Raw genomic sequence first — 26123 nt, forward strand, 5'->3', positions numbered from 1 at the left:
TCAGTGCTCTTTCATTTTTTACTTAAAGGATTCAAGGGAGATAACAAAGCCCAGTAATTCTGATGGCCAGAAGCCATTAAGACTTGTTTAACAGTTAATTATATATCAGAAAATCACTTGCTTTTATCTGGAATCAGCATGTGACACATCATAGTGAAGCAAATTGAAAATGAGTAAAAGAATATGCGTTTAAATCTGTTGTCCTTCAGCTTCTAGGTGGAATTTTTTAAAAATATGTGCTGATGGTAAATGGGGTGAGGACACTGTTACCTCTAGTTCTTCCTTTTATGGGTAGCAAACAAGTGTCTATAATCTAAGTAGGAATATAGCCAGCATGGGGCAGGGGGAGAATGAAAGATTATGATGCACACTATGGTCTAAGGGATCCAAGGTGACAGGGAATACTCAAGAGGCAGGAAAGAAAACATCAGAACTACAGAAGAGCAGGTATGCCACCATTTACATTTTAATATATTTATATACAGATATACACACATGGTATGCTCTTTATGCAGCCTCAGTCGCCCAGGCTGGAGTGCAGTGGCCCATCTCGGCTCACTGCAATCTCCGCCTCCCGGGTTCACGTCATTCTCCTGCCTCAGTCTCCCGAGTAGCTGCCACTACGGGCGCCCACCATCACGCCCGGCTAATTTTTTGTATTTTTAGAGACGGAGTTTCACCATGTTAGCCAGGATGGTCTCGATCTCCTGACCTCGTGACCCACCCACCTCGGCCTCCCAAAGTGTTGGGATTACAGGCGTAAGCTACCGCGCCCAGCCTCTTTATGTATATTAAGTAGCCTTAGATTAAAGGAAACTGGTCTTCCAGAGGTTGCTTCTGGGGAGGGAAACTGGTAGGTAGGGGAATGAGCAAGGTGTCTTCATTGTATACTCCTTTTTGATCATGTGTAAACCCCTGTGCTTGAGGGAAATTTTGGAAATGAAGAAAACAGGAAAACGCTGAGCTAAAGAACCAATTCGTTCACTTACGACATGGGGATTATTTTTTTTTTCTGCATATAAACACATATATATAGTCAAGGGTTAAAGGTGAATTTACAACAAAAGCATATACCTTTGCAATATTTTACCAATAATTCATAATTCCAAATTAGAAAGCACATCCTTATACTGTTTTGTGGGGTTTTTGTTATGAGGCAGTCTCGCTCTGTCACCCAGGCAGGAGTGCAGTAGTGTGATCTCGGCTTACTGCAACCTCCACCTCCCGGGTTCAAGTGATTCTCCTGCCTCAGCCTTCCCAATAGCTGGGACTACAGGCACCCGCCACCACGCCCGGCTAATTTTTGTATTTTTGGTAGAAACGGGTTTTCACCATGTTAGCCAGACAGGTCCCAAACTCCTGACCTCAGGTGATCTGCCCGCCTCGGCCTCCCAAAGTCCTGGGATTACAGGCATAAGCCACCATGCCCCGCCCCTTATGCTGTTCTAGCTTATATGCACATAAGTTATCTACTATCTTCTTTGGCTAGGTTAAAAATTCCTTCGGAACATAAATGCTATCTTATATTCCCTCTATCACGTCTTTAAGCACATAGCAGGAACTCAAATTTATTTGCCTGACAAGTTGTTTACAACTGGAGTTTCCCCCATTCGTTCTTTAGGTTAACAACCCAAATAAATGGGGGGTGATCCTGGAAACAGTCCAGTAGAAAGTACTTAAAAGGTACAGTCGGAGATTGTTGGATAGATAATGTTGGCAACTGTAGAGTCTAGCTGCTGGGTTTATGGGAGTTTATGCTTCTTTCAGTTCCATTTGAAATAATTTTTTAAATGTTGGAGGAAAGGTAATCAGTAGGAAAAAAAGTCAAAAAAATTGGACTAGAATTCCTGAGTACCCTTAGAGGTATGCAGAAACATGGTGCAATTTAAAATTAACTACAAATATGGGTACAGTATTAACTAAAATACAAATGAAGTAAGAAAAAACTTGAGCTTTCAAATTTGTTTTGTTCAGAGCAACCACCAAAATTTTCTTTTGCTATTCTATCCAGGGTTAAACAAAATAGTCTAGAAGCATCTATAGTCTAGAAGCATCATGTCAGGGAGGGAGGCACATTGGAAAAGCAACAGCCACTGGAACCAGACAAACCTGGACTTGAATCCCTGCTGTTACTCAGTAGCTCTGTGGTCCTGTCCAAAAGTTTAACTATTTCTTTGTCCCTAAAGGTGAAATACATATCTTGCCAGCACAGAATTTCTAGTCAGACATGGCTTTTTCAAATCACGTTTACCTTTGCTCTCTCCCAAAACTCCATTAAAAGGACAGGAAAGAGATAGGAAGGTAAAATTATAAAGATAATGAAAGAATCCAAATGGCCATTAGATTCTCAACAGTGACAATGAAACAGTGGCTTCGAGTCTCAAAAAGTGATACTCAAGCTAAAATTCTATATAGCCAAACTAGGAATCAAGCATACGGGTCGAATAAAGATATTTTCAGACTTACAAAGTCTTAGAGATCTTGCCTCCCAGGCACCCTTTCTCAGGAAGCTAGTAGAGTCTTGTGTTCTACAAAAAGTAGACCAAGAAAGAGGGAAAAGGGGGAATCCAGAAAACAGGAGTCTAACACAGGAGGTAAAAGGAATCCCCAAGAAGGTTACAGGAAATCCCAGAGCACTAGCTAGCTGTACAGCTTACTTAGAGGGTATCAAGTACAAATTGGAAAAGGAGCACCAAGGACTCCTGCAGGGATAACTCTAACAAGGATTATTCAATATGTTTTAATATATTGAGACACACTTCTGGAAGATTTGGGAATGAATCACTGATGGGTATACACAGAAAAAGAAAATTTTTTTAAACACTGTTAACGCCAAAGACAATAAAAGTTACATAAGTAAATTCAATCATGCATACTACATAGCTCAGCTGTGAGTATTAGGTATGAAGACTTGATCTAATCTATAATTGTGACAAAACTATACTGAGAATGAAGAAATAGAAATATATGTGAAACAGAGCCTTCCTCCATGGTATGAAAGATAGATTTCTTTAAAAAATTTAAAAAAATAAGTGAACAATATAAGCATATTACTTAGAAACATGGAGGTATATACCTGAAAAACTCAAGAGTTGAAAGTGGTCACCTCTGGGGAGTGGGAATCTTGAATGGGAGGAATGGGCTGGGGCTTTTTTGTTACAAGTCTTGACTTTTTAAATTATGATCATGTGTAACTGATAGACATAAAAGTTGGAATAAAAGCACTAGCACAATGTCTGCCATAAAGTAGGACCTTGATAAAAGATATTTATCTAATTGTCCCATCTCTCCACTGCTGCTGCCCCACTTCTCGCATTCAGCAATGTAGATATCTGATCCGTTCCTCAAGTTTCTATTCTCACCCTTCCTAACAAAGTATGACAGGAAAAAATAAATCACGGTTTCAGTGGACACTTTTATTGTTTATTTAATGGATTATCAATTTTGTCTCCCTACCTACAAATGGAATTTCATCTTGTTTCCATGCTGAGTAGTGAAACAGTGACAAAGCTAATCATAATAGCCTACATCAAAAGAGAACTAAGCTAACACAGCTCACTTGGTTTTAACAGGCAAAATATAAATATATGCACTCTAGAATGCACAATGTTTAGTCACTAAGAAATTCAAATGGGATCTTGAAGAATGTAGGCAAATCCAGGGTGCAGTAAAGATGAGCTGAGATGCTGTGCAACTGTTTAAGGGTTCCTGGCACTGCATCTCTTGGCCACTAGCTGAACCTTGACATGGAAGGTTTTAGCTAATGCCAAGTGGAGTTGCAGAAAATGCTAAGTTGACTTAGGGGCTGTGCACAGGAACTAAAAGGCAGGAAAGTACTAAATATTGCTGAGAGCATCCACCCCAGGAAGGACTTTACCTGTTTTTGAGAGAGCACACATACATAGACAACATTACTATAGTGCCCAGTAAGCCAGATCTCCCCCACTTTATCCTCCCAATAACATGCCAGCTCTTTTTTAGGATATATGGCCAGGAGTTGGCCAACTTTTACATTTTGGATTCCAGGTCTACTAGACCATAACTCTCAGAACAAATTTCTATCTGTCCCTCCCCGCCTCAGCGGATGCCAGAAGCTTTATCTGAAGTTCCTCTGTACTGCCCAGCTAGTAATGACTGCTAATGACAACACTACCTACTAACTTTCTCCACTCCATTCTACCCACCTCTCACTACACAGTCCCACCCTTCTCCCAAACAAGTCAAAAAACAGAAGAACCTCACCTTCCAGGAGCTCCAAACTGGCACCACCCCCAGTGCTCACATGGCTGACTTTATCCTCCGTGTTCCATTTGGCACAGCAAGTGGCAGTGTCTCCACCACCTGTTGAATGAAAGCCAGGTAAAAAGGGAAGAGAGAGAAACGAAAAGAAAAAAAACGGATTGGCACCAAAACTGTAAGGCAGTGTGCTCTCCAATCCAAAAGGTAGCTGATAAACCCCAACTCTATCTTACCAAGACGCTTCTCTGTAAATTATCTACCTGTTTAGTTCTTAAGATTTATCCAGAATAAAGAGACACAGAAGTTCTCCATTCCACCTTCCTCTGATCAGAATTCTGCCAGCTTATACTGGTAGTAGCTTTGTATAGTACCACTTACCTATGATGGTGATGCAGCCCCTAGAAGTGGCTTTCACCACCTCATCCATGAGGGCTTTGGTTCCCTGGGCAAAAGCTTCCCATTCAAATACCCCCACAGGACCATTCCACACAATCTGCTTAGCCCGAGTGACAGCCTCAGCATACTTCTTGCTGCTTTCAGGACCACAGTCCAAACCCTGAGGGGTAGAGGTGAGAGAAGATGAGCTATCAAGAAAAGCTACTTAAACACCACCTCCACCAAGAACAGAACTCAGGGCTGCACATCAAAGTTTCTTCTAGAACCAAATGGTACCCTTCAGTCTTTAAAATTATAAACCTGTTCATGCCCTTTGTACTAAAAAATTCTGCTGTATGGAAGATCAAGACTAAAGGAAAACCTCAAAAGTTATTTAATAAAGACATTCTTAGCCACACTATTTATGTTAGTGAAGACTAGATCAATGGTTCTCAACCAGGGTCAGTTCTGCCCCTTCACAATAGATAGGCATGTGGCAATGTCTAGAGATAGTGTTGTTGTTGCAACTTGGGAGGGTGCTACTGGCATCTAGTGGCCAAGGATGCTTTCAACAACCTTACAATTCAACAGTCCGCCACAAAAAAACAGATGTCAATAGTGTTGAGAATGACAGTGAACTAGATCAGTAGTACTCAAACTTTGCTACGCATGAGAATCACCAGGAGGGCTTATTCAAACACAGACTGTTGGGACCCACCCCCAGTTCCTGATTCAGTAGGTCTGGGGTTGGACCCAAGAACTTGCATTTTTAACAAGTTCCAAAAATGATACTGATACTGCTGGTCTTAGGAACACACTTTGAGAAACACTGAACTAAATAATACATGAATGCCTGACAAAAGAAAAATAAGCAAACTAGCATGGTAAAAACATGATATAATTTTACACAGCAATCAAAATGATATTTGGAGCACCCTAAAGTCAACTATATTAGTCTTTAATATACACTTACATTTCTCCCTGATTGTAATCAGTATACTTATTAATTTTTTCATATGAGAAAGTTTTCTTATATAGCTTTCTAGATAGCAACATAATCCAAAACAACCCAAACCTTGAAAGTACATGACACTATCTTCAGCACATAGTAAGTACTTAATACACGTTAAACAGATGAAGAAAAAACAGATAAAACTAAAAATGGGCCAGGCACAGTGGCTCACGCCTGTAATCCCAGCACTTTGGGAGGCTGAAGCGGGTGGATCATGAGATCAAGAGATCAAGATCATCCTGACCAACATGGTGGAACCCCGTCTCTACGAAAAATACAAAAATTAGCTGGGCATGGTGGTGCACACCTCCCAGCTACTGGGGAGGGTGAGGCAGGAGAATTGCTTGAACCTGGGAGGCAGAGGTTGCAGTGAGCTGAGATCGTGCCATTGCACTCCAGCCTGGTGACACAGTGAGACTCCGACTCAAAAAAAAAAAAAAAAAGGTTTTGCAACACATTACTGAAGGCCAGTAATCCAATAGCACTGCTTTTCTCCCACGGATTCTTCCATAATGAGGGACTCACTGCGACATTCAGAGCCCTCTCTGGCAGAGATCTCCTATAGAGATTGATAGAGATTGTTTTAAAATGCTTGTTGATTGGCTGAATCAATGAATGATTGATACCACAAAGTTTCTATTCACTCACACTACCAACCCACTCAAGTGACTCACCATCCAGCCAGCAGGTATGCCAGAAGCCACAGTGGCTTGGCCAGTCTTGGCATTCTCATCAAACTTGTCAGCAGTGACAAAGTCAACAGGCAAGGTAATCTTCACACCATTCTTCTCAGCTTTGGACATTAGGTCTTTGACAATCTTGGCTCCCTCTTCATCAAACAGAGAAGTGCCAATCTACATAGGGGAGCCAAAATGATGGAGGTCAGCATCTATACTAAGAACAAGACTGCCTCACAAAGCAGACAGGAACCAGACACAATACAGTATAAAGGAACAATGCAAAGACAAAAGACTTGCCAAAATAAATAAAAATGGGAGTTTACAGGGCTCATGTTAAAAGATTGTTTTCTTTTTACATTTATATAACCTGCTATTATCATGGAGAGCTATTTCACATCCACTTGGCATTGGTTTCCTACCTCCATGTTGTTGAGCACCTTAAGGAAGGTAAAAGCCATTCCGCCACCAATAATCATCTCGTTGACTTTGTCCAGCATATTATTGATCAACTGGATCTTGTCTGCAACTTTAGCTCTAGAAGAGAAAGCAAGAATCATCACTTAAAAAACAATGGACTAGAGAAGTGATATTACATAGAACCTGAGTTTCTATTTCAAGGCACAGGAACAAAGAAAGTCTCAAAGTGACAAAAGTACTGCCTAACTTTGCTCTATGTTTCTCTAACCCAAAAACTCAATCCATTTCTAAGAAATCCTTTTAAGGTATGGCTCCAGACATCAGTACCTCTTTTTAAAAATTCCTCACCCCAATAACCATCAGTACATTTTTTTTTTTAATTCCACCTAGAAGCTGACGGACAACAGATTTAAATCCATATTCTTTGTTTAAGTAGGGCTCAGAAGACCTACTCTTATCTAAGGAAACTATGGGTTCCAAATCTATTTTGCACACTCCCCAACACACACACACACACACACACACACACACACACACACACAATTCAGAGCATCAAGGTTGCTAATTGTGTCTAAGCACGATTGCTAACTGTGGGATCCTGGAGACACTCAGAATTATCCTAACCTTAGAGCAGGGATCAGACTGTATACTAAATAAATATATACTGAACAAAAATAGATATTCCTGAAGTCATACCCTATGCTCAGTTGCTGGGACATTTTTTTTCTCTGTCTTTTCAACACAAAGTCTCCCTCTGTTGCCGAGGCTAGAGTGCAGTGGTACAATCATAGCTCACTGTAACCTGGAACTCCTAGGCTCAAGCAATCCTCTTGTCTCAGCCTCTCAAGTAGCTGTGACTACAGGCATACAACACTACCCCTGGATAATTTTTCTTTTTAAATTTTTTTGTAGAGACAAGATCTCACTATGTTGCCCAGGCTAGTCTCAAACTCCTGAGCTCAAGTGATCCTCCTGTATTGGCCTTCCAAAGCACTAGGGTTACATGCCTAAGCCACCATGCCCAGCCGGGATATTTTCATTATGGCATTTATTTTTGTTGGATCACCCAATTCAACACATTTACTGGGCACCTACTCTGTGCCAAGCACTATTCTAGGTCTTTGAGAAACATCAGAGGGCAAAGGCAACAGAAAGAACCCTACCCTTTGGGAGTTTATTTTCTAGTAGATGGAAATAAGATAAACACACATTTATCTTTCATCTCCCTATGAGACAAAAAAGATCCAAACTAAAGAGAAACAAAGTAATAGCTTGCCTTCCATAAATATTCCTATATAACTAAATCCCACTTACATGGACAAATCACCTTGCGTCTGTTTCTTTCTTCATTCAATAAACAAGATAATGCCTATCCGGTGAGAGACCCTATGCTAGGATTTGTGAAAAGGAGGTATGAAACAACAGTGATGTGGGTGAACGGATGGCAAGAAACTATTTACTATTTATTTCAGTTGTAAAGATTGGTTACCACCAAGGATAAAGATAGATTGTTTTAAATACACACACATACACACATACACACACACACACACACACACACACACGCGGAAGAAAGCAGTTAAAAAGGAGTTCGATTTCTTCTAAAGAATAGCTTACAGCTCGAATGCCTGTTTCGTCAACAAATCAACAAAATGAAAATAATAAATAGGGGATTATTACAAGAGATACCTAACAGCCAAAGGCAATGCATGGACTTCATCTGAATCCTTATTCAAACAAACCAACTGTAAAAAGACACTTCTGAGATGATCAAGAACATCTGAATACAGACTGGGTATTAGATGATAGTAACAAAACTGCTAAATTTGTTAGGTATAATATGGTGATTATTTAAAAGAAATCTGCTTATCAGTTACAAGATGTATACAGGAATATTACAGGTTGAGGATCCCTATTCCAAAAATCTGAAATCCTCCAAGATCAAAACTGTTTGAGCTCAAAGGAAATATCATTGGAACATTTCGGATTTCATATTTTCAGATTAGGATCCTCAACTAGTAAGTACCATGCAAATATTCCAAAATCCAAAAATAAATCTGAAATCCAAAACACTTATGGTCCCAAGCATTTCAGATAAGAGATACTCAAACCTACATAAGTGAAAGTATATGATGTCTAAGGCTAACTTAAAAACATTACAGGCACAAGCTCACACCTGTAATCTCAACACTTTGGGAGACCAAGGCAGTCAGATCGCCTGAGCCCAGGAGTTTGAGACCAGCCTGGGCAACATAGTGAGACCCTGTCTCTACAAAAAAAAATTCAAAAATTAGCCGGGCATGGTGATGCATGCCTGTAGTCCCAGCTACTCGGGAGGTTGAGGTGGGAGGATCGCTTGAGCCCAGAAGGTCAAAGCTGCAGTGAGCTGTGATCATGCCACTGCACTTCAGCCGGGGCAGCAGAAAAAAAAAAAAAAAAAAAAATATATATATATATATATAGACAGAGAGAGAGAGAGAGAGAGAGAAAGAGAGAGAGAGATACACACATACACACATATTTATCTCACTTGTATTCACTTTGTCAGTAATATATACATATATGTGTGTGTGTGTATATATGTGTATATACATTCCTGACAAAACAGAGTTAGGACATAAAAGAAACAAGATTAGCAAAAATGTCAATTAATTATTGAAACAGGGTAATGGGTACCTGGGAGTTTACTATACTATTCTCTCAACTTCTGTACATATGAGTGTTTATTACAATAAAGCTTGTTTAATAAAAAATAAAAGTTTTCCCAAAAACTGTTAATGGCCTAGGGAAACTACACTGCAAGAAAGGTGGTAAAAAAATCTCATATCCACTTCCCCATAACAGCTATTTCAGTCTGAACCTAAAAACCTAACCATAAGGTGGCACTAGGTGGCACTCACTCCCATATTCCAGGTCTACAGAAAGTTGGAGAACAAAGCCCAGGAATATATATCTTTTTCCAAGAACAAGACACAACAACCTGTATCTACGTGAGTTATTTTTAAGACTCTGAAACTGGGCTCATAAAGCCTAGAGAGCAACTGTATTAGCCCATTTTCACAATGCTATAAAGAACTACCTGAGACTTGGTAATTTATAAAGAAAGGTTTAATTGACTCACAGTTCCCCATAGCTGGAAAGGCCTCAGGAAATTTACAATCATGGCAGAAGGCAAAGGGGAAGCAAGTTATGTTACTACTGGCAAAAGAGAGGCAAGCGAGGGGGGAACTGCCAAACACTTTTAAACCATCAAATCTAGTGAGAACTCACTATCACAAGAACAGTAATGGGGGGAACCGCCCCCAGGATCCAATCACCAGGTCCCTCCCACAACACATGGGGATTATAATTCAAGATGAGATTTGGCTGGAGATACAGAGCCAAACGGTATAAGCAACTATACTACCTGAAATTGACACCCAACTCCAGAGTCAATTTTCATCAGGAAATAGTATGTTCACTCCCCTGGGGGGGGGGAAAAAACTCTGCTCATAGAAGGGTAATGGGCCTCCAGCCATAAAGAGGCTGTTACCTAGATCACCACACCAAGTCACAGGAAGTTGTCTTATCCAAGCAGTGCTGGCTCTCTATCCCTGCTTTATCACCTAAAATTTATCCTCCTCTCCACCCTCAATTCTGAAATTTCTATTTGTAACTAAGCCATTAGAAAATCATTATCTACTTGCTGCCTTACCCTATAGGAGAAAAAATAAAATAGGTATGTAATCTGGAGAAAATAGGTCTAAATTATATATTAAACACATATGAAGAGGTTTTCATAGTTATACCCTGCCAGGTTGTATGTATGTAAAAGGCTCAAGCACTTCAAAATTGCTAGATGAGCACCTATAGTGGATCTTTCCCATTCTTCCCTGCAGAGCCATCTTCTATCCTTCTCCACCCTGTTGTGTCACAGGAGGCGGACCTGCATGGACTACATCAAGGAGTTTTCTTGCCCTCTGGTTTCCATTTGGGTTTCAGCCAAATTGAGGGTAGGAGGGAGTGCAGCAGCAGGAGACTGAAAGATTAGAGTATTTATTGCCCTCACTCCCCCTCCCTACCAGATCTTGTGTCCTTTGACCAAAGGCTACAGTTCCCATCGGATAGCTGTCTCCACACCATCTGTCCTCTCTGAATTCTGATAACCACTCCCCTCCCTTTGTCCCTTCAGGCCTAGAGATGGTGATGCCTGTTGCTAGCCCCAAATTACTGTACTGTCCCTTTGCGGTTTCCCTGAACCCTACCCACACCTCTGTATTTTATTTATTTATTTATTCATTCATTGATTCATTCACTCATTTTGAAACAGGGTCTTGCTCTGTCACCCAGGCTGAAGTGCAGTGGCTTGATCACAGTGCACTGCAGCTGCTACCTCCCAGGCTCAAGTGATCCTCCCACTTCAGCCTCTCTGGTAGCTGGGACCACAGGTGCATACCACCAGCGCCCAGCTAATTTTTTTTGTAGACATGAGGTCTCACTTTGTTGCCTGGGCCCGTCTCAAACTCCTGGGCTCAAGCGATCTTCCTGCCTGGGCCCTCTCAAAGTGCTGGGATTACAGGTGTGAGCCACCATGCCCAGCCTGTAGTTCCTTTATTAAATTCTCCTCAGTTACCCAGTGTGACTGAGCTGTATGACAATAAACCACCCAAGTTACGGCCTACTACCAGGCAAACAATACTTAAAGCATGATCTTAAAGAGTTCTTCATACCCGCCCAGGATGGCCAGGAAAGGTCGCTCTGGGCTCTCCAAGGCCTTGGCAAAGTAGTTCAGCTCCTTCTTCATCAAAAATCCTCCAGCCTTCTGTGGCAGATTGACTCCTACCATGGAGCTAGAAAAGATCAAAGACATTCAAATTCTAGTCAATCCCTATTATTCCTCCTAGTCCTAGAGGCCAGCTCCTTATCACTAAAACAGTTCTACTTTTGGACTGCAAGAAATCATGGTTTTCATCCCTACATTGCAACAAAAAAACACTTAGGTACAAGATAAGATTTTTAACTAATAGTGCAAGGTCAAGGGAAAAGAGTAAAAAGTATTGAACTTAGGTAGAATTTAAGATACCCAGTTAACACTCTTCAGCAGGCCAAAGGGCAAATCACAGATAAGTAATTGGCCGGTTGATGATAGCAGAAGAAGATTCCTCAATTTGCTTCCTACCGACAGCATGAGAGTCTGATCTTATAACGTTCATAAAAGGATAACTCTGTACAAAGTATCTAAGGTGAGAAAGAGCAACCTCTTCCTGAAACTCCACAAAAGGCTCTACAGTCACCAACATTTTTTTACCTTTATTTCCTCTTTGGATGAGAGCTACTCAACAAGAGCCACAGTGGCAGTTCCAATTAGAGAAGCTGAAAGGATTACAGTATAATACAGGACTCTCCAAAAGCAACCCAGAGCTTGGGCTACTCAAGTAAACAGGAATGCTGTTCTTAGTGTGGTAGTCAACAAGGTTCTTGGTACCTGTGGGCTCTGTGAGCAGTGCCAAAAGCATCATTGACGTAGACATCCCCTAGCTTGGAAAGTGAAGCTCGGAAAGCTTCTATTTTGGCTGGCTCGGCTTTAACCTATAGAGAAAAACAAAAACAGAAAATGTGATGGCTCCAAAGACAACTATAAAAGCATTTCATACACCAAGAGTCCTCTTAAACATCTCTAAAGACCCTGAGTAGGTGGGACAGTGATTTTTTACAACCAGCAGTAGGATGTGTTCTTTCTTCCAAATATTCCAGGTACTTTGGTCATTTCTGCATGTTTCTACTCTCCCTTAACGTCCCTCAAATTGCAAACCTAATATTCCTGAACAATGGCTTAACCTCTAATCACATGAAGTTAACAACATCCCACTAGCCTCTCCCCAGCCTTCAGCTCAAGGTTCTGATTATCCTTCCCTCTCCTTGACTTAGTTCCTCATTTTAAACATTCTCCTTGTGATAGTATCATACTTGACTCAAGCTGCTGGCTACCAAGGCCTTTCTGCGAAGTGAAAGGGGCTCTCACACATATTCCTTATAAAAGCAACAAGGGCAAGTTGGGACAGAGAAGGTAGATGGAAACATGACAACAGAAAAGGACTTCAGAAACACTTTACATTGACAAAGAGGTATTTTATGGTCTTCTCTGGAAGCTAGGCATCTGAGAACACAAGAAATACACTTCTACAAAAAGAGAGAGGAAGAAAATGTAGAAGTTAAACATAGAGCTTTGAAATGTCAGCTTGCCATCAAGGGATACCCCAAAAGGGACAGAAAGCAAGATGGGAGGATAAGCAAAACAGAGAGTCTCTGGCAGGAGATTAAGCAAAGATGCACAGGAAGCAAGCCAGATGAAAGGAGACATGACACAGAAGAGTACACAGCACAAAGCGGATGTTCATTTTAGTCACTGCCCACTCCTATGCTCCTATGTATCAAGGAGTCCATTTTTTATGGACTGCCATAAAAAATGGGGCTTTTCCCTAAAGACCCAAAGAATTGCTGAGGCACTAATGCTAAAATTGAAGATTGTGGCACTCCCATAACCTCTCTAGAATAGAATAACATCTGCCACTAGTGATTGGAAGATGACACATGTAGTAATGATAACAATGCTCAAATGTAAGGAGACCTGAGTTCTATGTCCAGCTCTGACACTAATTCATTGTGTAACCTTTGGGAAGTTGCTCTCTCTGAAATTTTCCCTTCTGTCAAAAAGGCATAACAACCCCTCCGTTTAAGAACTATTTAAGAAGGCCAGGGGCAGTAGCTCACACCTATAAGCCCAACACTTTGGGAGGCCAACATGGGAGGATCACTTAAGCCCAGGAGTTTGAGATGAGCCTGGGCAACACAGCAAGACCCCGTCTCTACCAGGGAAAAAAAAAAGTAAAAGTCAGTTGGGCATGGTGGTATGTGCCTGTAGTCCTAGCTTCTCGTGAGGATGAAGCAGGAGGATCACTTCAGCCCACAAGTTTGAGGCTGCAATGAGTTAGGATCATGCCACTGCACTCCACCATGGGAAACAGAACAAGACCCTGTCTCTTTAAAAAGATATTTAAGGAAAAACGGGGTAAACTGAAAGCTCTTCATGAATAAAGGTGCCATGGAAATAAACAGTATCAATCAGAACTCATTTCTCATTTACTGATCTGCAAATAACTAGAAGAAAGAGAAGGCCCTTAAAAGATCAATGTGGACACTTTGGATAAAGGGAAAATGTTTATGTCCTCATGTCCTCACTTTGTTTTTGTGGTTTTCTTGAGACAGAGTCTTGCTCTGTCGCCCAGGCTGGAATGCAGTGGTGCAAACTCGGCTCACTGCAACCTCCACCTCCTCGGTTCAAGCAATTCTCCTGCCTCAGCCTCCCGAGTAGCTGGGATTACAGGCAATTGCCACCATGTCCAACTTTTTTGTATTTTTAGTAGAAACAGAGCTTCAGCATGTTGGCCAGGCTGGTCTCGAACTCCTGACCTCATGAACCACCCACCTCAGCCTCCCGAAGTGCTGGGATTACAGGTATGAGGCACCGTGCCCAGCCTCACTTTGTTTTTTTAATCCATTTTGAACTTGGGACTGACTCCTGAAATTTCAGGTATTAAAAGCCATTGGATAGTGAATGTCAAGTCAATTAAATAAAACAGTCATAGACTAGCACAGTCAGCTCATCATTTCCTAAATAAAAAGTTTTGCTTCAATTTGCCCGTTGCTTCCTGCCACTTCTAAGCCCTAGAGTTCATGCATCATGAATTCCAGTTTAAAAGGACACCAAATTTTAGGTCAGCATTTGACTCCTAATACTGTAGCAAGACCATGCCAAAAGCAGGATAAGGCAAGACCAGCACCTTTGGCGCTAAAAAAAGAAACTGCTTGAAAGCAGGCACTCCCAATGACCTTAAGAAATGTGAGAAGCCAAAGGAGACTGAGATACTAGACTCAGAGCATCTTGTTCTCTGAGACACTAAAGACCAGAATAGTGGAAAGTACTAAAAAATGCCTTCAGCTTCCTTTCTAGCCAATGGGCAAATTCAAAATCATCTGCAAAGAGACAGTTTTATCATTGAATATTTGAATTCCGGTTGTCAGTTCACAGTAATCCGTTTGGTGAGTTATCTAGGCTGTTTTTGCACAACATCAGCAGAGATGAGTAGTTCCAACAGAGACTATATGCAGACGGAAGTGACTGCACAACACAGAAAGCCTAAAATATTAACTATCTGGCCATTTACAGAAAAAGTTTGCTGATTGAATGGGCTGAGCTCTGAAGCCCACCAACAGCACCACTGCCTCTAACTTTAATCATATGACTGCCTTTCAGAAACTAAAGTTTTTTTTTTTTTTTCTGAGGCTTAGTTTCTTTATGAAATAAGGTGATACCTGTACCTCTTTACCTTAAAGAGAGATTTAAAGGAACATGCTTTATACGTCTTAAGAAAATGCCTTAAATCCAAGGTGACATCATCATGACCATCATATTCACTTTTGAATACTCTTCCACAACAAAGGTGTTCACATATTTTTCAAACATATTTAAACACCACGTGAACATGAAGGAGGGCTTCTGGGATGCTGGTAATATTCTATCCCTTGACCTAGGTGGTGGTTACACAAGTGTGTTTACTTTGAGATACTCCATCAAGCTGTGCATTGTATACTTCAATAAAAGGTGTCTAAGGAAAAATAAATGAGCTTTCTCTATTCTTCAACCACAGTCTCTTACAGACTCAGGCCCTCATCCCCAATAATGTCAAAATCACAGGTCCTACCTTGTTCCCAGAAGCATCTTTTCCCTTCCCTTCTTCCTCTACATGAAAGCGGAGGTTCTCCAGCAGGATGACAGACCCAGCAGCTGGGTTGGCACAGGCTTTCTCCACTTCTGGGCCTACACAGTCCTTCAAGAACAGAACATCCCTGAGGAGAGGAAGAAATGAAGACACTTGAGCAGTCTGAAAGTTAAGAACCAGTAACAACGTGCTTGACAACCTCCCCCACCACAAAGTCTACCAGCACCAGAGCCTGGCACTTACTTGCCCAGCAGAGACTTGAGTTCTACAGCAACTGGCTCTAAGGAGTACTTGTCAGGCATAGGGACACCATCAGGCCGGCCTAAGTGGCTCATAAGGACTACTGACTTGGCTCCATTGTCCAAGCAGAATTTGATGCTTGGGACAGCAGCCTTAATCCTGCAACCAAAAAGAGACAACAAACAGAAGGAAGTTAGTCCTAGAAATTAGTGGGAACTACTTTATTGATAACCTCATAAAGCATAAAGTTCCTTTTCTTCTCCAAGTTCCTTCAAATCTACTTATCAGTAATTCAATGGTGGTCCTTAGGGGAAGAAGTTAAATACAATGCCAACCCTCTACCTAGGATTGTACAATCTCATTATGTATCTGCCCCTTTCACAGAAAACAGTTAACACAGCAGGCCTGAGGCTGCTACCTACAGAAGGGCCTGTTTGCAAGATTGGATCCTGGCTGGTATCTGGGAACTTGGCTTTCAAAGTTAACTGACAAGTGACAAGACCCACAAGGACTATTCACTCTTCCTAGACTGTCTATACAAACATGGTGATTTATGCTGAACACCTGCCCCACTCTAGAAGTCTAGTTTTGTTTTTTTTTTTTTTTTGAGACAGGGTCTCACTCTGTCATCCAGCAGGCTGGAGTGGAGAGGCACAATCTCGGCTCACTGCAGCTTCAACCTCCCCGGGGGCTCAGGTGATCTTCCCACCTCAGCCTCCCAAGTCGCTGGAACTACAGGAATGCACCACCATGCCCAGCTAATTTTTGTATTTTTTGTAGGGGTTTTGCCATGTTGTCCAGGCTGGTCTTGAACTCCTGGGCTCGAGTTATCTGCCGGCCTCAGCCTCCCAAACTGCTGGGAATACAGGCATGAGCCACCACACCCAGCCAAAGTTTGGAATTTTGGTAGTTGCTAGGCAGAGGATACCTACATGACCAGTTCCCAACAAAAATCTTGGGATCTGAGTCTCTAGCAGGCTTCTCCAGGCAGAAACATTGCAGACAATTACTGCATTTTTCACAGCTGAAGAAAAACACTGGATGTGTCCCCTCACGGGAAACTGGAAGCCCATGGATTTCTCTAGACTGCCCCATGGTCTTTTCCTCTTCCTAATCTTGTCATGCATTCTTTCACTGTAATACACTTCAGCCATGAGAACAACTCTGAACCCTAGTAAATCATCATGAGATATGTGGGTGGTCCTGGGGGACCCCTGAACACACTCTTCTTATATGACTATGGAAAATACATAAAATTCTCAAATCTTGAAACCATCAAAGGAAATTTGGGGAAAAATCAAAAACATGTAGTAACTTTTCTGCACCTATTATATTAATAGATACTAAGTCACTTTTTTATGTAGGAAAAAATAATTGCACTGTACAGAGCTTGGTTTCCATAATGTATCACGTTTATTACATTATAAATTAATCAAAAAATTAACTCCCTTTAGACATTTAAAAGTTTTGTTACAAACCTGCTACTAACTTGCCATTTTGCCAGTTTATAAGAAATTAAAATTGATAAAGAAAAGCATTTATTTATTCACCAAATAGTTACTGAATGTTTCTTTTGTGCCACGCATCATTCCAGGTTCTGAGAATGAAACGGAAAACTTTTTTAAAAAGTCTATGTTCTCATGGAAGTGAAATTCTAATGGAGTGAGACAATAAACATGTACGTATGTGTGTGTACATGTAATACATCAGATGGTGAGATACAGAAAAAAACACACCATTGTTCCTCATTTTTGTCTCCCTACTTTTGAGGACAAAAATAATCGGAGAACAATGGTAGAGGAGATTTTTAGATAAGATGGCCAGGGACAGTGTGATAAGATGACATCTGAGCAAAGAATGGAATGATTAAAAAAGTTATATTTCTAAAATATCTTATGCTATTAATATTTACCAGATATAAGGGATGTGCTTGGCAAAATGACAGGCTCTATTCTGGGACGAATACCTGAAAATGTTCTGGGTCTAGACCTGCACCATCCAATATGACAGTCATTTAAGTCTGTGTGTCTGTTGAGTACTAGATATATAACTAGATCAAATTGAGATGTGCTGTAAGTATAAAAACACATGCCAGATCTTGAAGACTTAGTACCAAAAAAGTTAAATGTTCCTTTAATTTAATTAATACAATTTGGCTCACATTATATTTCTATTAGATGCCACTGGTCTACATCATCGGAAAGCACCTTGCCAGTACAACCCTTCATTTAAAATTTAAAATAGGCTGAGCACAGTAGCTCACGCCTGTAATCCCAGCACTTTGAGAGGCCAAGGTGGGCAGGGTCCAGGAATTCAAGGCCAGCCTGGGCAACATGGCAAAACCCTGTCCCTACAAAAAAAAAAAATACAAAAAAGTAGCCAGGTGTGGTGGCCCATGCCTGTGGTCCCAGCTCCCTGGGAGGCTGAGATGGGAGGATCACTTGAGCCCAGGAGGCAGAGATTGCAGTGAGCCAAGATCGTGCCATTGCACTCCAGCCTGGGCGACAGAACAAGGCCCTGTCTCAAAAAAAAAAAAAAAAAAAAAATTAAATAAAAACCTTCTTGATGGATACCCCATTTAACCTGATGTGATTATTACGTACTGCATGCTTGTATCAAAATATCTCATGTAACCCATATATATATATATATATATATTCTACAAAAATCAAAACTTAAAAAGTAAAGACAAAAATAAATAAAGACTTTTTACAATCCAGTCAAAAGCAAGAACAGTACTCTCACTTAAAATTTCTGTTTCTGAATCTAGGATCCAAGACATTGGAGCAGCTAAACTGACTGAAAATGTACTTCCGAAGTCCTTCCTGTTTGTTTTTTGGAAGCAAAAACAGATGAAAATTCTCAAAAATTGACTTTATCTGAGCCTTCTGGAACGAGGGCTTGTAAAACTACACATAACCTTAATAACTACTGGTACTTTTTAAATCCTTCTCTTACATAGTTCTTCATTTTGCAAGAGAAGCCAAGTAACTTTAAACTTTTATATTTTTTTTATTTTTGTGTGTTTTTTATAGAGATGATGTCTCACTATGTTGGCCAGGCTGTTCTCGAACTACTGGCCTCAAGCAATCCTCCTGCCTCGGCCTTCCAAAGTGCTGGGATTACAGGTGTGAGCCACCGCACCCAGCCAGCTTTTATATTCTTTAAAAATGAATACCTCTGCCAGGTGTGGTGGCTCACACCTGTGGTCCCAGCACTTTAGGAAACCAAGACAGGAGGATCACTTGAGTCCAGGAGTTTGAGAACAGCCTAGGCAACACAGTGAGACCCCATCTCTACAAAAACATATTGTTTTAATTTAACCAGGCGTAGTGGCATGCATCTGTTTTCCCAGCTAGTCGGGAAGCTGAGGCCAGAGGATTGCTTGAGCCCAGAAGGTTAAGGCTGCAGTGAACCGTGATCACACCACTACACTCCAGTCTGGGTGACAGAGTGAGACCCTATCTCAAAAAAAGAAAATGAACTCCAAATTCTTCTAATTTTCTTAAGATTTTGCTTACAGGGGCCAGGCGCGGTGGCTCAAGCCTGTAATCCCAGCACTTTGGGAGGCCGAGATGGGCGGATCACGAGGTCAGGAGATCGAGACCATCCTGGCTAACACGGTGAAACCCCATCTCTACTAAAAATACAAAAAACTAGCCGGGCGAGGTGGCGGGCGCCTGTAGTCCCAGCTACTCGGGAGGCTGGGGCGGGAGAATGGCGTAAACCTGGGAGGCGGAGCTTGCAGTGAGCTGAGATCCGGCCACTGCACTCCAGCCTAGGCGACAGAGCGAGACTCCGTCTCAAAAAAAAAAAAAAAAAAAAAGATTTTGCTTACATTTGTATATTCTTACACTTTCTTAAGATTTTGCTTACATTTGTATATTCTCATAAATAAGAAAGCAGATCAGATAGTGGGTTGATAGAAAGCCAAAATCATATGTCTCAAGTTGCTACAGTTCCATAACACAATATGAAAGGAAAAACATTTCATCCTATGTACCCACACATTTAAACCCAGCCCAAGGCTTAGCAGGGACCTTACCTCTGGTTGTTTGTTATCTGGTTGTTCTTCATAGGAACATTGAAGTCGACTCTAAAAAAGAAAGATTCAAGACCATGATCAACTTATTGTTCCATCAAAGATTAGGAGATGCACTTTTAATGAACCAGTTAAATAAGTCGGAAATTCAAATCTCATCTTAAAAATAATCAGTGGCATTAAAAGTTAAAATAGTGGTTAGTCGTGGGGAGGATGGAGGGAGTGGTGACTGGGATAGGACACCAGAGGCTTTGGGGTTCTGGTAATGTTCTATCTCTTAACCTCAGTGATCATACAAATGTGCTCATTCTGTGGTAATTCTTTGAAATTGTGATTTGTGCCCTTTTAGGTATGTATTCATACTTTAAAAAGAATTTTAAAAAAATAAAACCTAACTTAAATCACAGGAACTAGCCCTGAAGACCTGGGAAGCTAAAGCCAGTTCCATCTAAAAAGATATCTGTCTGGGTCTGGCAGGATAGTATCTGGGTAGCAGCTGGAGGGGTGAGGAATAATAAGGAATACATCTTGATCCTAATTCCCTTGATACTATTTCTGGGTCCTTGCGAAACTAACATGACTGGAGAAAAAAATTAACTGGAAAAATAAAACACACTAAGAGAAAAATCATTCTTTTTGGAGAAAGTCTGTGGCCTTAAGACTAGGGGTCCTTCAAGCAATACACACTAACATAAGACAGCCTCTTTCAAAAAGCCTGAGAAGAGAGGGTGGGACATGTGCCCCAGCCCACCTGACAAACAGGCAAATTAGAAGGGAAGTAATCAAGATGACACAAGATAATAATGCACTGCAGTCTCTCTTACCCAACAGATTACTGTGTTACCATTCTTAAGAACCAATTATTCTGAACTCCTTGGAACCTCAGCCTACTTCAATGTGAATGAAAACAATAATGTATAGTAGCTATTTTTAAGGTCTGTGCCTACCATGATCATTTTTAAGTGATTTTTTTCTCATGGGGATGACAGTATCTACCTCGTAGTTATTGAGAGACTTAAGTCAGCCAGCAATTTGTAAAGTGCTTAGAAGTGTACCTGACACACAGTAAGTGCCATAAAAGTGTTAGCTGTTGTTATATGTTTCTCCAACATGTAATTCTGTGATTTGACAAGTACATCAACCACTACTAAAAACAGCTAGCTAGCATCACTTGCAAAGGGACTACAGCGAAGTATGACCTAATCAAGAAGACCGCTGCTATCCTTCATTATAAGCCTCCATCTTTTTCATCTGCCTTTTTAAATACCCCTTCCTCTCTAAGGCTAAGGCAATTACAAACTCCTACAGACATACTGAGAAGACCACCAATTTCCTATATCCACTAGGCCTGAACTCCAATGCACCTCACTGAAGAAACAGCCTTTCCAAAGGTAGGTTGAGGAAAAATAATTCTATATTAAAACATGTTTTAAAGTCTTCAAAATTAAAGGCAGTAAGTCTCTGATGAAAGAAATACACTCTACTTTGCTTCAGGCCACTTGATTCTCTGTCTTCTTTAAATATCCTGAACAAGGTGCCTGCCAGCCTTAAAGTACATTCCAAAGAAGAGAGAGTATCCCATTACCATGGGTCATTTTGCCCCATGCAACCTCCCAGAAGGCCTATGCTCAAAAGGACTAATGGCAAAAGGATGGGCACAAGCCACTTCTTGCAGTGCTACTCTCTACCCCTGACCCTTACAGAGAGGAGTATCTTTGGGCAGAGACACCTAAGAATCTGTCTCATCTACCCTAGCTGCCATGGTGTCAGCTTACTAATGAATTAGACTTGGTTTATACTCTCTCCTCAATGCCCTCTGGATTACCTCCCCTCATCTCCTACACTCAAACAGCTCTGCTTTTACTTCTCCTCTGAGGACTCCAACACAGAAACTGCTCTTGCCTACAGATTCTACTGGTTCCATTTTACATAAAATATGCACAATTTCCTTTTTTTTTTTTTTTCGTTTCCTTATAACACTCCTAAGCTTTACTTCAGGCACAAAGTCAGTTATTACTACATAGCCATCAGAACGAAGAATAACTAAAATAAAAAATAATAGCACCACCAAGTGCTGGTAATGATGTAGAGAAACTCATTATTCACATACTGCTGGTAGAAATGTAAAATGCTGCAGCCACCTTGGAAAACAGTCTGGGGATACCTCAAAAGGATGTGGCCCAGCAATTCCACTCCTAGGTGTTTACCATGAAAAATGACAGCATATGTCCATACCAAGACTTGTATACAAATGTTCACAGCAGCTTTATTTGTAATAGCCCCAAATCAGAAACAACCCTAATACCCTTCAATGATAGTTAAAGAAACTATGATACATCCATATCACGGAATACTACTCAAGAATACGCAGGAATGAACTTTTGATACATGTGACAATGTGGATAAATTTTGAGGACATTATGCTAAGTGAAAAAAGTTAATCCCAAAAGGTTATACACCAAGTGATTCTATCTGTATAGTATTTTTGAAGTGACAAAATTTTAGAAACAGTGGATAGATCAGTAGTTACCAGAAGTTAGGAAACGGGTTGGTTATTATTATAAAGGGGTAGCAAGAAGGAGATCTTGGTGGTGATTGAATGAATAGTTCTGTATCTTGATTGTGGTGGTGGTTACACAAATCTATGCATGTAAAAATGGCATAGAACCATACACACTTTATACCAATGCAATTTCCTACTTTTGATATTGTACTATAATTAGGTAAGATGCATTCACTGGGGGAAAATGGGTGAACACAAGACCTCTCTAACTTCGTAACCTCCCATGAATCTTTAATTATTTCAAAATAAAACATTAAAAAATATACTGGTTTAGCTGGAATAAGAATATCAAGTATCGATCCCCTGAAATCTCAGGTCCCAGGTCCAGTTCCATTAAAAACTCTCAAAGGAACCATGTCCTTCACTGCCCCACATGGAAAACTGGGATATTGTGGGTGTCTTAGAGACTTTTTCTCTGCTCTCAATTTTTTCCTGTTTCTCTTCCCACTACATCAAAGCAGTTTCTTTACAAGTTACAACAGGTTGGAGAAAACCAGTGAGGTTTAAAAAAAAACAGGCAGGAGCAAGCAAAAAGGAAGTGCAAGCAAAGGATGACTGGCAACCTATGAGAGAAAGAAAGGAAATTACCACAAAAATAAGCAGAAGTGTATTCAAAGAGGGTGTAAAGTCAACTGGGGAGTCCTAAAAAACTAAGATGGAACCTGGTAATTAACAAGTCAGAGGTTTCTGGCTACCCCGTTTTCCTTCAACAAATCAATTTCCCTTGGCAATCCAAACCAGTGGACCAGAAGAGTCAGCAAATACCAGAGTTCACTTCTGCAGGACAAAGACGACAAATGAGGCAGCCACTATTCAACTCAGGAAGCCCCACTCCGGAAACACTGCCAGCAACCACCACGTTGAAACAAAAAAGAACTGAGCTGACACCACATGGCTGCCTAGGCACCTCCAAAAAAGTAGGCCTACAATGAAACTCTCTGCTCAAAAGAAATACATTAATAATCAGGGAACGATGTAACTTCCTGTCCTCAGCCTAAATAAGAAGGTATCCAGATTACAGGAGAAAGGTCTATTTCAACGTATCCTTGGTCATTGTCTCGAATATCTAGCTGATATTGTCTCGAATATCTAGCTGATCTAGAGGATCTAGCTGATAGCCAAGGAGACCCAAATTCTACTCCCAGCTCTGCCACCACCACCTTAGTAGTTCAGTAACCCTGAACAGGTCATTTTCCATCGGCAAAACATGACTAGCCAATCATTTCAAGGCTTTGGGTTGGTGTGTGCTAAATGAAACTTTATTAGGTCCAGAAGGAGAAAAGTTAAGCAGCTCCTACAATCCCACCCCCAGCTAGCTTCTTCAAGCCAGTTTCCCTACAGAGAGAGGAAATAAAGCCCAAGACTGCAATTATAGGAAGGTTATCTGCATGATGTCCCACTCCTTGTCTTTTAGTTGGTCCATGCATCTGGAAGAATCAGCCTCGAACACAGGGGAGATGCAAGGAACTAATTAAAACCTAAAAGCTAGTTGCATGCCAATGTCCACCTGTCCTGTTTTTTACAGGGTCTATCCCCTTTTATTAGGATTATATGAGGGCCAGAAAGGGCACTCTTCTAGTACTAACATGGCTGTGATTCCTACTTTGTCCAGATTAGAAAGGCCTATGCCATTTGGGGAAATGTGGAAATCAGGTATTTTTCATGGACATAAATTATTGGGTTATTCTATCTCCACAGCAGGGCAGAGGTTACCTGCAAAGTAATACTGACCAAAGTGAAATTAGAGAGAAGGGGAGAGTTACATGTACTTTTAGAGTACCCATACACTTCCCTAACTCAAACGTGTCCTCGTATGTTTAAAGTTAGAGTAAAGGAAGATCTCCTACTGACTTATGTGTCTGTTAATATCCAACACAAGCCCTCATCTGAACCAGCCCAAATTGGAAAAGGGGCTAGATTACACCAGCCACATGCCTACCCATCAATCAACCACTTCCCAAAAAGGTCAAGGTTGCAAAATGCTATCAACAGAAACCTTTATGACCCCTCAAAAACACCACTCTTGGATCCTGTTAAGGTATATGAACAGTCAAGTCCATCAGTTACATACCGACTCATCCTTCTGCACCTTGCTCCTGGCATGCACAAATATACCACACGTGACAAAAAGGATAAAGGAAAAGCTCCACACTATACCAACAATTCTGGCAGATAAGAGAGAAGCCCTGTTGGCAAGTGACCAGAGATCCACATGAGCAGAGTAAGAGACCCAAAGTGCACAAGGAATTTTCCCCCACTTTCAAAATTCTGCTTTTCTAGCCACACGTGGGGATGAGGTTGGAGGCCAGCAAGTATGAGCAGCCACAGCCACACCCTGCTCTACCATTACCTAGTATGTCACAATCCTGATGCAAATCCTGTGCCCAAGAGTCCAACGATACCACGCTGCAGGGCAGCAGAGGCCTGTTACATAAGCTCTGCAGGGCCTCCTCCGGTGCGCCCCGCCCTACCCTCCCACCCCAATTCTTTAGGGGCGGGGGACTGGGGGGTCTACTCCTGAACAGTTAAATCAACATCCTCTTGGAAAGATATCCTTTTCTGCAGGGATCTGTGAGATGTGGGCCGTTTCTCATTTGTCTGCGACGGTCTAGGAGTGTGGGGGAAGGGAAATTAACAAAATGACCTTTCAAGGTCCCTTCCTTGAAGCCTAGAGATTTGCAGGATAAGCATTAAGTCTCATCTCGCCGACTGGGAGGTGGAGGCAACGGAACTGCATTTCACCAATAGGAAAAAGGACAAAATGGGTCCCAGCAGCAATCTCAGCCCTTCCTTAGTGAGACCCATCCCCGAAGGGGGTTTCGGCTGCTTTTTGGGCTGCAGAAAATGCGGCTAGAAACCACCAAACCCGTGAGCAGCCTCGCCCTCCAAGCCTAGGACCCGTGGGGCCCAGCCAAAAGCAAAAAGCGACGTAGAGCAGACGAGAGAACAAGTCGGCTCAGGCCAAAGAGGTTTGCGACAGAGCACAGAGGCCACGCGGGCAAACGTGCAGAATTACCTCATAACGACCCGCTTCCCTTTAACATCCAGCTTGTCCAGCGTCAGCTTATTAGAAAGCGACATTTTGGAAATACAGCTGGGAAGAGAGGTCGGTGATTCGGACAACCAGGGAGCCTACCGCAGACGTCCGCTCGGGAGACTAGAAGAACGCCGAACACCACGCGGGCAGGAACAGGGGCTGCACTGCCGCCCCACACCCCGCCTCCCGCACCGCCCCTTCCCGGCCGCTGCTCCCGGCGCGCCGTGCAGAGCAGCCGCTATTGGCCACGGCCCATCGCGGTCGGCGCGCTGCCATTGCTCCCTGGCGCTGTCCGTCTGCGAAGGTACTAGTGAGACGTGCGGCTTCCGTTTGTCACGTCCGGCACGCCGCGAACCGCAAGGAACCTTCCCGACTTAGGGGCGGAGCGGGAAGCGTCGCCGAGGGGCCCACAAGTGAAGCGGCGAAGATCCGGGTGACGCTACGAACGGACGTGAAGAATGTGCGAGACCCAAGGTCGGCGCCGCTGCGTTTCCCGGAAGCGCGCCCGGAGCAGCCGCAGCCCAGCGTAAGCCCAGGACTGCCTTGGAGAAGGCGCCACCCCCAATCCCGTGGAATTCGCAGCTGCCCTGCCAGGATTAATGGAAATGCCACCTCCTTTTAGAAAATCTTGGTTTCCCAGCTCCCTTCATGGAATTCTGCTACTTAAGGCTTACTTAATAAGAGACCTCTCATAAGTTGGAAAAGGCCCAGGTCCACTCTGGCCCCCACCTTTTTAAAAATAAAAATGCAATGTAATTT

The 26123-nt window shown here is 41.9% G+C and overlaps 1 protein-coding gene across 2 annotated transcripts; it reads right to left on the reverse strand.

Moving 5' to 3' along the window:
• Positions 1-3395: 3395 nt before the first annotated feature.
• PGK1 (phosphoglycerate kinase 1) lies at positions 3396-25708 on the reverse strand. 2 transcript variants are annotated; one of them, XM_011968455.1, is made up of 11 exons: positions 25344-25708; positions 19768-19818; positions 15726-15881; positions 15465-15609; positions 12188-12291; positions 11433-11552; positions 6726-6840; positions 6301-6480; positions 4618-4795; positions 4243-4341; positions 3396-3877 (listed from the first exon to the last, which is right to left on the reverse strand). In XM_011968455.1, exons 1-11 carry the CDS (start codon positions 25406-25408, stop codon positions 3837-3839), a joined length of 1254 nt encoding a protein of 417 aa, XP_011823845.1. In that variant the 5' UTR covers positions 25409-25708; the 3' UTR covers positions 3396-3836. The 2 variants fall into 2 exon arrangements, with proteins under 2 accessions (XP_011823845.1, XP_011823846.1); XM_011968456.1 differs by having other exon boundaries at positions 24678-25490.
• Positions 25709-26123: the final 415 nt, after the last annotated feature.

The sequence above is a fragment of the Mandrillus leucophaeus genome, unplaced genomic scaffold (genome assembly GCF_000951045.1).
Source record: "Mandrillus leucophaeus isolate KB7577 unplaced genomic scaffold, Mleu.le_1.0 Scaffold844, whole genome shotgun sequence".
Taxonomy (NCBI): domain Eukaryota; kingdom Metazoa; phylum Chordata; class Mammalia; order Primates; family Cercopithecidae; genus Mandrillus; species Mandrillus leucophaeus.

Bases quoted from the DNA above. Each gene is read 5' to 3' on its own strand.
- PGK1 (XM_011968455.1), bottom strand. From the start codon at position 25,408: ATGTCGCTTTCTAATAAGCTGACGCTGGACAAGCTGGATGTTAAAGGG. The intron at 15,610-15,725 runs GTAAGTGCCAGG...TCCTCTCCTCAG, and splicing joins CTCAAGTCTCTGCTGGGCAA to GGATGTTCTGTTCTTGAAGG. The intron at 12,292-15,464 runs GTAGGACCTGTG...TTTTCTCTATAG, and splicing joins AAGATGCTTCTGGGAACAAG to GTTAAAGCCGAGCCAGCCAA.